The sequence below is a fragment of the Scyliorhinus torazame genome, chromosome 4 (genome assembly GCF_047496885.1).
Source record: "Scyliorhinus torazame isolate Kashiwa2021f chromosome 4, sScyTor2.1, whole genome shotgun sequence".
Classification (NCBI taxonomy): Eukaryota; Metazoa; Chordata; class Chondrichthyes; order Carcharhiniformes; family Scyliorhinidae; genus Scyliorhinus; species Scyliorhinus torazame.
The window spans coordinates 32,331,667-32,346,816 of record NC_092710.1 but is presented as its reverse complement, the minus strand read 5'-3'; the positions used below and the strand labels follow the sequence as shown (position 1 = coordinate 32,346,816).

The following is a 15,150-nucleotide window of genomic DNA, read 5'->3' as shown; positions in this document are numbered from 1 at the left end:
GAAATGAAGGGCTTGTCATATGAGGAGTGGTTGAGGACCCTGGGGTCTGTACTCGATGGAGTTAATAAGGATGAAGGGAGATATCATTGAAATGTACAGAATATTGAGAGGTCTAGATAGGGTGGACGTGGAGAAGATGTTTCCACTAGTCGGAGAGACGAGAACCTGAGGGCACAGCCTCAGATTGAAGTGACAGTTTTTAAAAGAGAGAAAGGGAGAAATTTCTTCAGCCAGAGGGTGGTGAATCTGGGGAACATATAGTCACAGAAGGCTGTGGAGGTTGTCACTGTCTTAAGGACAGAGACAGATAGGTTCTTGATTAATAAGGGGATCAGCGGTTACACTGAGAAGGCAGGAGAATGGGGATGGAAAATATCAGCCATAATTGAATGGCGGAGCAGACTGCTGAATGGCCCAATTCTGCTCCTATATCTTGTGGTCTTCTGGTTCACATTTAAAAGTCGGTAATGGCTGCCATTCTCTATTTAAGTGCCACAGTGGCCCTTGTGCACTTCGTCCGCAGTATCGCCGCCATCGATCTCTCCGTGACACACCTGCAGGTTGCGACCCGCACTTTGATAACCCTGCCCTCAGACATTTGCCATGGTCCTTGTCCCGGTGTAACCTGTCCATTATGTACTGGCCCCACCTCCCCCAGACCCTGCCCCAATGTCCCAGGAATCTGAAATCCTCCCCATGTAGTCATCTGATATATCCTGCTATTTGTGCTCTGAAATAGCTCATGGCACTGGTAGCCTGATTGATTGACCGATATGATTTATTGTCACGTGTACCGAAGTACAGTGAAAAGTACCATTCTGCATCTCGTCCATGCAGATCGTTCCAGCCATGAAAAACATAGGACGCATGTAAATACACAATGTAAGTACATCGGCAGCAGGTGAAGCGTAAAGAGTGTAGCACTACTCAGTTGAGATGTGTGAAGAGATCAGTTCAGTCCATAAGAGGGTCCCTGATAGTAACCCTGATATCACTGTTTTTGAGGTCCTTCTTTTCAGCTTACTTCCTAATTCCCTATATTCTGCTTTTCGGACCTTATCCCTTTTGTTACCTCTATCCTTTGCACCAATCTGTACCACAAATTCTGGCTGTTCACCCCCCTCCCCTCCAAAATGCATAGTAGCCCCTCTGAGACATTCCGACCAGCAGGAATGCAATGTACCATCCTGAAGTCTCGTTTGCTATCACAGAAAAGCCTATTTGTTCCCTGAATAATTGAATCCGCTATGACTGTTGCTTTTTACTCCCCTGTACAGCAGAGCCAACCGTGATGCAACAAGTTTAGCTTCTGCTGCGTCTTTGCTGCTTCTTTCCCCTGAGAGACCATTCCCCCAACAGGTAGCAAGGATATATCTGTTTTCTAGGGGAGTAGCCACAGGTGATTCCTGCACTGCCTGCCTAGTCCTCTTGCTCTGCCTGGTGGTCATCCATTCGCTTCCTACCTGTGGAGCCTGAGCCTGTGGTGTGATCACCTCTTTTTATACCTGTGATCCATTATACTCTTCGCCTTGCGGATGTTCCTCCGTGTCGCCAGCCGCTGCTCCAACTTTGAAACCCGGGCTTCAGGGAGCTGCAGCTGCAGGTAGTTTCTGCACACGCACTGGTCCAGGGTACTGGAGATGTTCTCGACTGCACACACACAGCAGGAGAAGCACACCATGGCTATGATCTCTCCTGTCATGACTTACCTCTTTTACTTAAATCATTTGGAAGATACTTGATATCAATTACTCGAGGGTCCTTCTTTCTTGTCCTTGTTACTGTGGAATATATCCCGCATAAATTGGACCACAAAATATAGACCTTGCAAACTATGTTATAAAAGTAGTAAATATTTACTTGACCGTACTCGCCCAATCAGCTGTTTCCACTTGCCCCATGTCCAGAAGATGGCGCCGGAGCGAGGCGATTCTCTGCGAGCTCTCCCCAACAGATCCACTTTTTACGTAACTTATACCCGTTATTCCCTTTTCTTCCCATGTACTAAATGATCTGTTGAGCTGCTCGCAGAAAAATACTTTTCACTGTACCTCGGTACACGTGACAATAAACAAATCCAATCCCTGTGCCAAAATCCCGATGTCAGGTCAGGAGCTCCAAACTTCAAGCCAGCCCTCCGCTCTCAGTCTCGCTCCTTCATGCGTTCTTTTATAATCCCAACTCCACCCTCAATCTTGCTCTTTTATCCTCCCTGCTCCGCTCTCAGTAATGCTCTTTCTCACGCTCTTTTATCCTCCCAGTTCCGCACGGTCTCGCTCTTGCGCTCTTTTATACTTCTGGCTGCGCTCTCAGTCTCGCTCTTTCTTACACTCTTTTATCCTCCAAGCACCACACTCAGTCACGCTCTTTCTTGCTCCTGGCTCTGCTCTCAGCCTTGCTCTTTCTCACGCTTTTTTTCCACCCAGCTCTCAGTGCTGCTCTTTTTGGCATCCTTGTATGCTCCTGGCTCCACGCTCAGTCTAACTCTTTAATCCTACCAGCTCTACGCTTGGTCCTGCTCTTCCACAAGCACCTTATCTCTTTGGCTCCGCTGGTTTTGTGAAGACACCCTTTTCCTAATGGTGTCCATGCAGATTCTCTGCACTTGTGCCTCTTTCCTTCGTGGTGCCTGTGTTGAGTCTCTGCAGTTACTCCTCCAAACCTCTTCGTGTCTTTGTCAACTCTCTGCAATTATCTTTCATTTGGTAATACTTATCATGTACAAGGAAGAAAGAAAAGTACAGCACAGGAGCAGGCCATTCTGCCCTCCAAGCCTGTGCCAGGCTTCCTGGGTCCGTATCTCTCTATTCCCATCCTACTCATGTATTTGTCAAGATGCTCCTTAAATGTCACTATCGTCCCTGCTTCCACCACCACCTCCGGCAGCGAGTTCCAGGCACCCACTACCCTCTGTTTAAAAAAAAGAACTTGCCATGTACATCTCCTCTAAACCTTGCCCCTCGCACCTTAAACCTGTGCCCCCTAGTAATTGACCCCTCTACCCTGGGAAAAAGCCTCTGACTAACCACTCTGTCTATGCCCCTCGTAATTTTGTAGACCTCTATCAGGTCGCTCCTCAACCTCCGTCGTTCCAGTGAGAACAAACTGAGTTTATTCAACCGCTCCTCATAGCTAATGCCCTCCATACCAGGCAACATCCTGGTAAATCTCTTCTGCATCCTTCTGGTAGTGTGGCGACCAGAATTGAACACTATACTCCAAGTGTACATTGATGTCTGCTGAAATTTAGTAGGTTTCAGATGGTAATTCATGAAACACAGAAGAAAAGCCAAGCGAGAGAATGTAAATAGACTGGCAGCTAAAGGATAATCCAAAAGCAGAAATACCATGATGGGGTTGGGCACTGACCATAGATTTCTCGTCTTCCTTTGACTCAGATGTGTTGCCAGAGGACTGAAGATTTGTAAATGTTACACCCTTGTTCCAAAAAGGGTGTAATGATATGCCCAGCAATTACATGCCAGTCAGTTTCACCTCCGGGGGTGGAGAGCCTCAAAAAATCACAATTTGTGAACAAATTAATAGCCACTTGGGTAACGGTGCATTAATTAAGGAAAGCCAGCATGAATTTAAAAGGAAATCATGTTTAACTAACTTGCTTGGGTTCTTTTTGAAGAGGTAACCGAGAGGATTGATCAGGGTATGTTTTTTTTTTACTGTGGCCACACAGCCGATCCTACAGTGAGTAACTCACCTCCTGAACCTCCAGAGGCTGTCCACAATCTACAAGGCTCAAATCAGGAGTGTAATGGAATATTCTCCATTTGGCTTGAATGAGTGAAGCTCCAACAACACTCAAGAAGGTCGACACCATTCAGCACAAAGCAGCCCGCTTGATTGCTCCCCCTTCCACGAATATCCAAACCCTCTGCCACCAACAAACAGTTGCAGCCGTGTGTATCATCTGCAAAATGCACTGCAGGAACTCGCCGAGATTCTTTCGGCAGCACTTTCCGAGCCCCGACCACTACCATTTAGAAGGACAAGGGCAGCAGATACCTGACTGCACCACTGGAGGCTCCTTTCCAAGTCACTCACCGTCCTGGCTTGGAAATATATCTCCATTCCTTCAATGTTTAAATCCTGGAATTCCCTCCCTAACAGCTCGGGATATACCTACACCTCAGGAATTGCAGCGATTCAAGAAAGCAGCTCACCAACACCTAAAGGGGAACTAGGGATGGGCAATAATTCCTGGTCTAGCCACTGACACCCATTTCCAGTAAATAAATAAAAAAGAAATGCTGTTGATGTGGTGTACATCAAGTTGCAGATGCCATTTGATGCAGTGCTGCACTCAAGCTGTGGCAAAATTGGACCTCGTGGAATGAACAGGGTGATAGCAACATGGATATTAAATTGGCTCTGACGTGAAACGGGTGTGGTTGATGGATGTTTTTTCGACTGGACGATTGTTTATAGACCAGTTCGCTTGATCATTGTTAGAACCCTTGCTGTTCACGATTATATGGGTATATTAATGTACAACTTGCAACCTGGCGTAGATGACACCATTTTAAAACTTGCGGATGAGACAAAACTTGGATGTATTTTGACTCATGAGGAGGACAGTGTACCACTTCAAAAGGACATTGAGAGCTTGTTGGAATGGGCAGACTCTGATTAGATTTAATGCAGAGAAGTGTAAACCAAATTTATGTTTGTTGGAGGAATGAACAGCGGGAGCATCAAATAAAGGGGACATCTCCAAAGGAGCAGAGGGACCTGGCTGTAGATGTGCATCAAGCATGAAAGGTGCAGAATAGGTTTGAGATTAATCAAGCATACACCATCAGAGGCTTTATTAATAGGGACGTAAAGTATATGAGCAAGGAGGTTAGGTTAAACTTTATATAAAACAGCTGGTTCAGCATTCAATTCTGGGCACTGCATTTTAGGGAAGGTATGAAGGCATTCAGGAAGTAGAGGGTAGATTCCTGAGAATGGACCCAGTGATGTGGAACTCCAGTTACGTGGACAGATTGGAGAAGTTGGGACTGCTTTCCTTGAAGAGAAGGTGGAGAGGAGAATTGATGGTGGGATTCAATTTAAATCTGGACGGAATATCTCGGGGATACCATGTACAGTTTTGGTCACCTTACTTAACAAGGGGCACACTTGCAATGCAGCCAAGTTGAGAGAAAGCTCAGTGGGCTCATTCCTGGGCTGAGCGGGGTTAGTCTTACGAGGAAAGGTTGAACACGTTGGGCCTGTACCCATTGGAGTTTCAAAGAACAAGAGGTGATCTTATTGAAACTCAAAAGATTCTCGGGGGGGGGGGGGGGGGTGATGAGAGGATGTTTCTCCTCTCGTGGGGACTCTCGAACTATGTTCACAGTAAGAGATCTCCTATTTTATGATGGAGATGAAGATTAATTGCTTCTCTGAGGGTCGTTCGACTGTGGAATACTCTGCTCAGACAAGTTGTGCAAAGTGTGGACCATTGAGTATATTAAATGCTGAGATTTTGATCGACAAGGGATTTGAGGATGATTGTTCGGGGACGGTTTCTGGCAGGAAAGTGGAGTTGAGGCTACAATCAGATCAGTCATGATTTCTTACCTGGCGAAGGAGGAGAGAAGGTGGGAGAATGCCACCAGGTGAATTGCCCTTTGTTAGAGAGTGGCCGATTGGCTGGAACCATTCTGCGATGTGGGCAACCCGAGTTTTCCCACCCCAACCCACCCTCTTCTTTTCATCCAGCCGAATGAGTGCAACAGGTCCCAGAGGAAAGCAGCAGTTTAAATAAAACCTGTCTGTTCAAATGCCCAGTGGAGCATTGGCACTTTGTAAGATGGCCACAAGATAGACCTAATTTCTGGTCGCTTTCCTCCTGGAACCAGTGTGAGGAACTGGAGGGTAGCAGTGCTACAAGCTGGCCACACAAGGGCGCTGCCTCACTGTTATCTTGCACTGGCTCACTGAGGACTTGCGGTGGCAGAAGAAGGTAACAGCAACAGCTAGTCAGGTGCAGCAGCATTGACATCCATTCTATGTTTTGCCGAAACTGATCTCCCGCACCTCCAGCTGGGCATATTGAAAGTGGCACAGAAGGGTGCCACGTAGCCTATACCTATTGCCCCACTCTCAAAAAATATATTTTTTCCTGCCCTGCTGCTCTCTGCATTTCTTTATCCGCCCATGCAGTATCTGGCTCTCCCTAGGTCTTTGTAGAATTGTTGCTGGAGCTTCCCAAGCACACGTGCTCTTATGCACTCCTGTGCACCCTCGTGTTCTCACTCTCTCTTGTGTGCTCTTGCTCTCTCTTGTGTGCTTCGCGCGCAGTTTTTCCCTCTCGCGCGCGCCACATCCTCTCGCGCACCCCGGCACCTCTCGCCTGCCCTCGCTCGCCGCCTCCTCTCGCGTGCTCTTCCCTCGCTCGCTCTGGCATGCTCTCTAGTGCAGTCATGATGGAATACTGCACTGCCAGATATATCCATCTCTTGCACGAAAAGTTAAACCAAGGGCCCATATGCTTGCTTGGGTTCATGTAAAAGATCCCTTTGTGCGATTTGAAAGCAACACAGTGTAGTCCTGTCCGTTGTTTATCCCTCAATCAGCTTCACAAAATACAGATGTATGGTCAGTTGCTGTCAGTGAGAGTTTACCTAGTGTATTGACTGCAGTTTTTCCTTTAGTGCTGCCCTTCAGAACGTACTTAATTGACTTTAAAGCACTTTGAAATGCCTGGTGGTCCTGAAAGGTCTTCCTTTCTTTGTTCTCTCTCGTTTTCTCCCCCCACTGTCTAATTTCTCACTCAAACACTCTCTGTCAAGTACATTCACTTTTGTCTCCCCCCACTCCTCATTTTGGCTGTGCTCGACTCTCCGGCCTGCCAGTCTGCCCCTTTCTTCCTCCCTTTCTTTCAATCCCTGCGCTGTCTCTTCCTACGAGTTCCCCGATCTCTCCCTGTCGGTGATGCGCTCTGTTCTTCCCGGCCTCCCTGTTTCTTTTTGTCCGCCACCCTTGACTATCTCTTACTCTCTCATAGCCTCTGTCTCTCTCTCTCTCTCTTGCAACCCCCAGTAGAGCCCTTACCGGAGCTCCCAGTACTGAAGACGGCCCCTGTGGTTTTGATGAAGACTAAACCAGGCCGAGGGCGATGGAGAGCCAAGAACGCGTATGAGGAGCCGGAGCCAGAGCCCGACCCTGTCCCAGAGCCCCAGTGGGAGACCCATTACTGGGAACAGGCCTCACCCTCTGCATACCCCACCCCAGAACTTCACACACACGTGGTCAACAGCCTGGAGCTGGTCAGAGAGCGGCCGGTTGACACAGACCCTGACATGGAGGCTGGGACAATGCAGCTCATTTGCGAATCGGTGCCAAACCCTGACCAGAAGGACGAGAGTATCACGTTGGCTGGTGAGTACAGTTGGAACAATAATGGCGTCTGATAACCCCAATCTTAATCCTAAGCCTTTTTTCCCTCACTGCATATCGCTCTCAATCGCACACTGCCCAGGCCGAGTGGCTGTCAGAGTTCGAACTCCCAGACAGCAGTAAAATATGACTTTGATTTGCTCGTTCATAAAACCGTAAGACATAGGAGTGGAAGTAAGGCCATTCGGCCCATCGAGTCCACTCCACCATTCAATCATGGCTGATTTCAACTCCATTTACCCGCTCTCTCTCCATACCCCTTAATTCCTCGAAATCAAGAATTTATCAACTTCTGTCTTAAAGACACTCAACGTCGCGGCCTCCACCGCCCTCTGTGGCAATGAATTCCACAGACCCACCACTCTGGCTGAAGAAATTTCTCCTCATCTCTGTTCTAAAGTGACTCCCTTTTATTCTAAGGCTGTGCCCCCGGGTCCTAGTCTCCCCTGCTAACGGAAACAACTTCCCTACATCCACCCTATCTAAGCCATTCATTATCTTGTAAGTTTCTATTAGATCTCCCCTCAACCTCCTAAACTCCAATGAATATAATCCCAGGATGTCATGGTGACCACACCCCAGGCACCAAACATGCACCCATGCTCTCCACTGCAGTAACTCACCAAAGTTCCTCTGACAACACCTTCCAAACCTGCAACCTCTACCTAGGGTGGCAGATGTGGAGGAACACCACCTCCTGCATGTTCCTCTCCAGGTCACAACATCATCCTGACTTGGAACTATATCATCATTCCTTCACTGTTGCTGCTCCAAAATCCTGGAACTCACTCACTCACTGCACTGTGGGTATACCTACACCTCAGACACTGCATCGTTACAAGAAAGCAGCTCATCACGACCTTCTCAAAGACAAAGGATGGAGAAAACAGCCCACTTGGTTAGCACCTCATCCATCAACTTGGAACGCACTCACTCCATGCACCATCAGAGCACATTGGGCAACAGTGCATGCCATATGGGCAGCACGGTAGCCTTCTGGATAGCACAATTGCTTCGCAGCTCCAGGGTCCCAGGTTCGATTTCAGCTTGGGTCACTGTCTGTGCGGAGTCTGCATGTCCTCCCCGTGTGTGCGTGGGTTTCCTCCGGGTGCTCCGGTTTCCTCCCACAGTCCAAAGATGTGCAGGTTAGGTGGATTGGCCATGATAAATTGCCCTTAGTGTCCAAAATTGCCCTTAGTGTTGGGTGGGGTTACTGGGTTATGGGGATAGGGTGGCGCTGTTGACCTTGGGTAGGGTGCTCTTTCCAAGAGCCGGTGCAGACTCGATGGGCCAAATGGCCTTCTCCTGCACTGTAAATTCTATGATAATCTATGATATGCAAGATTTACTGCAGCAACTCGATCAATGCTCTTTCGGCAGCACCTTCAAAGCCTGCAACCTCTACCACCTAGAAGAACAAAGGCAACAGATGCATTGGCACACCACAACCCAAAGGTGGGTGTCGCTGACTAGATCAGCATTTATTGCTCATTGCCCTTCAGAAGGTTGTGAGCTGCTTTCTTGAACCGCTGGAGTCCGTGAGATGTAGGCACACGCACTGTGCTGTAAGGAAGGGAAGTCCAGGATTTTGACCCTGGGGCAGTGAATGAACGACGATGTATTTTCAAGTGAGGAAGGTGAGTGACTTGGAGGAGAACCCCCCCCCCCCCCCCCACCCTGCCAAATGGTCGTGGTCATGGGTTTGGAAGGTGCCGCCTAAGGGACCTTGGTGAGGCCCTGCAGTGCATCTTGTAGATGGTAAAAATGACTGTCAAGGATAGTCAGTGGTGGAGGTATTGAATGGGCCGCCCCAGTCCGCTCACCAACCTGATTTGGAAATATTGCCATTCCTTCGTTGTCACTGGGTCAAATCCTGGAAACCCCCTCCCTAACAGCATTGTGGGTGCACCTATACCACACGGACTGCAGTGGCTCAAGACGGCAGCTCACCACCACCTTCGCAAGGGGCCACTCGGGATTGGCATTAAATGTTGGCCGAGCCAGCGATGCCCATATCTTATGAACCAGTAATAATAAATGCCTGCCCTACCTCACCATCTATCTATCCGATATCTGGAGCTCCCTTGCCGGAAGCACCATGATTGGTACTTAAGCACATGGACAGGAGAGATTCAGGAAGTCGGCTCACCATTGCCAACTGACGAACAGATCAGGATGGGCAGTAGCTGCTGGTCTGGCCAGCCATGTCCACAGACCAAGAAATAATTTTTTAATGTATTGATTTCTTCATATATTGGCAGGCATTAGCTTCACTTGCACTTTTTGAAACTGGACTGGCTCAGATATCTGGCTGGAACCAGGGAACAAAAGGAATCAGCCCGGAGTTAGAAACTCTGCAAGTATTTGAGCCTAGTGGACATGCACATTTTATTCAAGCGGAGAGCTAGTTTACAATATGTAAATTGCCCCGGTGCTTGGATATGGACCAAGAACCGGATCTGATCATTGTTCGGTGTCAAAGTCGTACTGCTCAATCTCCTTGCAGATATCACACAACACCTCAGGGAGCATTCCAGGGATGTTTGGGGGGGAGGGGGGGGGGCAGAGGCGGGGGCAGGGCAAAGGAGGGGGAAGGGAAAATAGATGAGTTAACAAGTTACCATTCGTTCATGAGTGTTTTGGGAGGGTGTATTGCTTTTCACCAGATTAGAACTCCAGACAACATTACCCAAAGTAGCACAACCTTGGGTAGAATTTCCCCTCCCATGTATCTCAAGTCGATGTTCCCCAGGCACAAAGAAGAAATAAGTGGTTCCATGTGTTGATACGTTGTGTTCTGCCAGTTCTCGTCTCTTCACCATCTCTTTTCAACTTCTCTCCTATGCCCAGGGTTAGCTGCTGCCGCTGGCCTGCCTGATTCCATCAGAGAGCCGGAACTAGAAAACAGGTAAGAGACAGGCCTTCCCGCAGGCTCGCCTCGGCCTGCTCACGGTCAAGACTCCAGCCTCCAACTCCCTGAACCTTTTCCAGCCAGCCCTTCCCACAAATGCATAAATGTAATGGACCCTCCCCCTTGAAGACGCTGGGGACATCGGGCCCAATGCAGGACAGATCTCTGGATATGGTGGGAGGCAGTTGTGTTCTTGGTGGTCTCAAGACAGTGTGGGATGTTATGCCGGTGTGTGACATTGTATTAAAGGGTTGTTCGGAGTTGTAAAATTCTATAGGTCTGTTATTCCAGGGTCTCACTGTGAAGTGGGAGTGATTCCGAGGTCTGGCAGTTACATAGGAGTAATTTCAGAGGTGACGATGACGGTGATCCTTCTCGGTGTAAAAGGGGCTGAAATTCTTTTATATGATTCTGATGGGCTGGGCTGTGATTTGGTCGGATGGTGAGATTTCCATATTCTGATGGGGGGGGGGGGGGCGGTGGTGAAAGGTTAGGCAGTTACATGGTGATGGAGGAACAGAGGATGTTGTTACCCTCTCTGACTGAGCCTGTGCGTGTTTCTGCAGTGAGGAAGAAGAGCCGGAGTTGGTGGAGACGGACGATGATGTCCCATTCCACGATGATCCCAAAGATGAAATGTACGAACCATCACCGCACAGGTAACAAGGCGGAGGCAGAGGAGGTGGCAAACCCCTGCAGTCTGCCCTCTGAACTGCCCCTGCCGGTCCTGCCCCTCCCACCCTTTGTCCAGAAATTTGAGACATTCCAGTCATCTTGCTGCAGGCTCAAAATTCCTCCCTTTCCCTCCCCGTCTTTTACTCCTTTCTGCTTCACCCCTCCTCTCACTCCACCATTGTCTGGCAACCTTACCTCCACTGTTACCTACTTTTAAAACCCGCTCTGCCTACCGCCCCCGCTCTGCCTACCGCCCCCGCTCTGTTTGCCCGCCCCCCGCTCTGTTTGCCCGCCCCCCGCTCTGTTTGCCCGCCCCCCGCTCTGTTTGCCCGCCCCCGCTCTGTTTGCCCGCCCCCGCTCTGTTTGCCCGCCCCCGCTCTGTTTGCCCCGCCCCCGCTCTGTTTGCCCGCCCCCGCTCTGTTTGCCCGCCCCCGCTCTGTTTGCCCGCCCCCGCTCTGTTTGCCCGCCCCCGCTCTGTTTGCCCGCCCCCGCTCTGTTTGCCCCGCCCCCGCTCTGTTTGCCCGCCCCCGCTCTGTTTGCCCGCCCCCGCTCTGTTTGCCCGCCCCCGCTCTGTTTGCCCGCCCCCGCTCTGTTTGCCCGCCCCCCGCTCTGTTTGCCCGCCCCCCGCTCTGTTTGCCCGCCCCCGCTCTGTTTGCCCGCCCCCGCTCTGTTTGCCCGCCCCCCGCTCTGTTTGCCCGCCCCCGCTCTGTTTGCCCGCCCCCGCTCTGTTTGCCCGCCCCCGCTCTGTTTGCCCGCCCCCGCTCTGTTTGCCCGCCCCCGCTCTGTTTGCCCGCCCCCGCTCTGTTTGCCCGCCCCCGCTCTGTTTGCCCGCCCCCGCTCTGTTTGCCCGCCCCCCGCTCTGTTTGCCCGCCCCCGCTCTGTTTGCCCGCCCCCGCTCTGTTTGCCCCGCCCCCGCTCTGTTTGCCCGCCCCCGCTCTGTTTGCCCGCCCCCGCTCTGTTTGCCCGCCCCCGCTCTGTTTGCCCGCCCCCGCTCTGTTTGCCCGCCCCCGCTCTGTTTGCCCGCCCCCGCTCTGTTTGCCCGCCCCCGCTCTGTTTGCCCGCCCCCGCTCTGTTTGCCCGCCCCCGCTCTGTTTGCCCGCCCCCGTTCTGTTTGCCCGCCCCCCGCTCTGTTTGCCCGCCCCCGCTCTGTTTGCCCGCCCCCGCTCTGTTTGCCCGCCCCCCGCTCTGTTTGCCCGCCCCCGCTCTGTTTGCCCGCCCCCGCTCTGTTTGCCCGCCCCCGCTCTGTTTGCCCGCCCCGCTCTGTTTGCCCGCCCCCGCTCTGTTTGCCCGCCCCCGCTCTGTTTGCCCCGCCCCCGCTCTGTTTGCCCGCCCCCGCTCTGTTTGCCCGCCCCCCGCTCTGTTTGCCCGCCCCCGCTCTGTTTGCCCGCCCCCGCTCTGTTTGCCCGCCCCCGCTCTGTTTGCCCGCCCCCGCTCTGTTTGCCCGCCCCCGCTCTGTTTGCCCGCCCCCGCTCTGTTTGCCCGCCCCCGCTCTGTTTGCCCGCCCCCGCTCTGTTTGCCCGCCCCCGCTCTGTTTGCCCGCCCCCGCTCTGTTTGCCCGCCCCCGCTCTGTTTGCCCGCCCCCGCTCTGTTTGCCCCGCCCCCCGCTCTGTTTGCCCGCCCCCGCTCTGTTTGCCCGCCCCCGCTCTGTTTGCCCGCCCCCCCGCTCTGTTTGCCCGCCCCCGCTCTGTTTGCCCGCCCCCGCTCTGTTTGCCCGCCCCCGCTCTGTTTGCCCGCCCCCGCTCTGTTTGCCCGCCCCCGCTCTGTTTGCCCGCCCCCGCTCTGTTTGCCCGCCCCCGCTCTGTTTGCCCGCCCCCGCTCTGTTTGCCCGCCCCCGCTCTGTTTGCCCGCCCCCCGCTCTGTTTGCCCGCCCCCCGCTCTGTTTGCCCGCCCCCCGCTCTGTTTGCCCGCCCCCCGCTCTGTTTGCCCGCCCCCGCTCTGTTTGCCCGCCCCCGCTCTGTTTGCCCGCCCCCGCTCTGTTGCCCGCCCCCCGCTCTGTTTGCCCGCCCCCGCTCTGTTTGCCCGCCCCCGCTCTGTTTGCCCGCCCCCGCTCTGTTTGCCCGCCCCCGCTCTGTTTGCCCGCCCCCGCTCTGTTTGCCCGCCCCCGCTCTGTTTGCCCGCCCCCGCTCTGTTTGCCCGCCCCCGCTCTGTTTGCCCGCCCCCGCTCTGTTTGCCCGCCCCCGCTCTGTTTGCCCGCCCCCGCTCTGTTTGCCCCGCCCCCGCTCTGTTTGCCGCCCCCGCTCTGTTTGCCCGCCCCCGCTCTGTTTGCCCGCCCCGCTCTGTTTGCCCGCCCCCGCTCTGTTTGCCCGCCCCCGCTCTGTTTGCCCGCCCCCCGCTCTGTTTGCCCGCCCCCGCTCTGTTTGCCCGCCCCGCTCTGTTTGCCCGCCCCGCTCTGTTTGCCCGCCCCGCCCTGTTTGCCCGCCCCCCGCTCTGTTTGCCCGCCCCCGCTCTGTTTGCCCGCCCCCGCTCTGTTTGCCCGCCCCCGCTCTGTTTGCCCGCCCCCGCTCTGTTTGCCCGCCCCCGCTCTGTTTGCCCGCCCCCCCCGCTCTGTTTGCCCGCCCCCGCTCTGTTGCCCCGCCCCCCGCTCTGTTTGCCCGCCCCCGCTCTGTTTGCCGCCCCCGCTCTGTTTGCCCGCCCCCGCTCTGTTTGCCCGCCCCCGCTCTGTTTGCCCGCCCCCGCTCTGTTTGCCCGCCCCCGCTCTGTTTGCCCGCCCCCGCTCTGTCTGCCTCCCCCCGCTCTGCCTGCCTCCCCCGCTCTGCCTGCCTCCCCCGCTCTGATTCCCGCCCCCCGCTCTGTTTGCCCGCCCCCCGCTCTGTTTGCCCGCCCCCGCTCTGTTTGCCCGCCCCCCGCTCTGTTTGCCCGCCCCCGCTCTGTTTGCCCGCCCCCGCTCTGTTTGCCCGCCCCAGCTCTGTTTGCCCGCCCCCGCTCTGTTTGCCCGCCCCCGCTCTGTTTGCCCGCCCCCGCTCTGTTTGCCCGCCCCCGCTCTGTTTGCCCGCCCCCGCTCTGTTTGCCCGCCCCCCGCTCTGTTTGCCCGCCCCCGCTCTGTTTGCCCGCCCCCGCTCTGTTTGCCCCGCCCCCGCTCTGTTTGCCCGCCCCCGCTCTGTTTGCCCCGCCCCCGCTCTGTTTGCCCGCCCCCCGCTCTGTTTGCCCGCCCCCGCTCTGTTTGCCCGCCCCCGCTCTGTTTGCCCGCCCCCGCTCTGTTTGCCCGCCCCCGCTCTGTTTGCCCGCCCCCGCTCTGTTGCCCGCCCCCGCTCTGTTTGCCCGCCCCCGCTCTGTTTGCCCGCCCCCGCTCTGTTTGCCCCGCCCCCGCTCTGTTTGCCCGCCCCGCTCTGTCTGCCCGCCCCCGCTCTGTCTGCCCGCCCCCGCTCTGTCTGCCCGCCCCCGCTCTGTCTGCCCGCCCCCCGCTCTGTCTGCCCGCCCCCGCCTCTGTCTGCCCGCCCCCGCTCTGTCTGCCCGCCCCCGCTCTGTCTGCCCGCCCCCGCTCTGTCTGCCCGCCCCGCTCTGTCTGCCCGCCCCCGCTCTGTCTGCCCGCCCCCGCTCTGTCTGCCCGCCCCCGCTCTGTCTGCCCGCCCCCGCTCTGTCTGCCCGCCCCCGCTCTGTCTGCCCGCCCCCGCTCTGTCTGCCCGCCCCCGCTCTGTCTGCCCGCCCCCGCTCTGTCTGCCGCCCCCGCTCTGTCTGCCCGCCCCCGCTCTGTCTGCCCGCCCCCCGCTCTGTCTGCCCGCCCCCGCTCTGTCCTGCCCGCCCCCGCTCTGTCTGCCCGCCCCGCTCTGTCTGCCCGCCCCGCTCTGTCTGCCCGCCCCCGCTCTGTCTGCCCGCCCCCGCTCTGTCTGCCCGCCCCCGCTCTGTCTGCCCGCCCCCGCTCTGGTTGCCCGCCCCCGCTCTGGTTGCCGCCCCGCTCTGGTTGCCCGCCCCCGCTCTGTCTGCCCGCCCCCGCTCTGTCTGCCCGCCCCCGCTCTGTCTGCCCGCCCCCGCTCTGTCTGCCCGCCCCCGCTCTGTCTGCCCGCCCCCGCTCTGTCTGCCCGCCCCCGCTCTGTCTGCCCGCCCCCGCTCTGTCTGCCCGCCCCCGCCCTGTCTGCCCGCCCCCGCCCTGGTTGCCCGCCCCCGCCCTGGTTGCCCGCCCCCGCCCTGGTTGCCCGCCCCCGCCCTGGTTGCCCGCCCCCGCC

The 15,150-nt window shown here is 55.5% G+C and overlaps 1 protein-coding gene across 8 annotated transcripts in view; it reads left to right on the top strand.

Annotated features, from left to right (window-relative positions):
• Positions 1-15,150, top strand: part of zfp91 (ZFP91 zinc finger protein, atypical E3 ubiquitin ligase) — a 154,759-nt gene that overhangs the window by 64,489 nt on the left and 75,120 nt on the right. For 2 of the 8 annotated variants that reach the window (XM_072498145.1, XM_072498149.1), the window contains 3 exons: positions 7,051-7,386; positions 10,255-10,312; positions 10,882-10,974. In XM_072498145.1, the coding sequence (XP_072354246.1) occupies positions 7,051-7,386; positions 10,255-10,312; positions 10,882-10,974 (487 nt within the window). Of the gene's footprint in view, positions 1-7,047; positions 7,387-10,254; positions 10,313-10,881; positions 10,975-15,150 lie in introns of all 8 variants that reach the window. The other 6 variants (XM_072498144.1, XM_072498148.1, XM_072498147.1 and 3 more) reach the window with 4 other exon arrangements.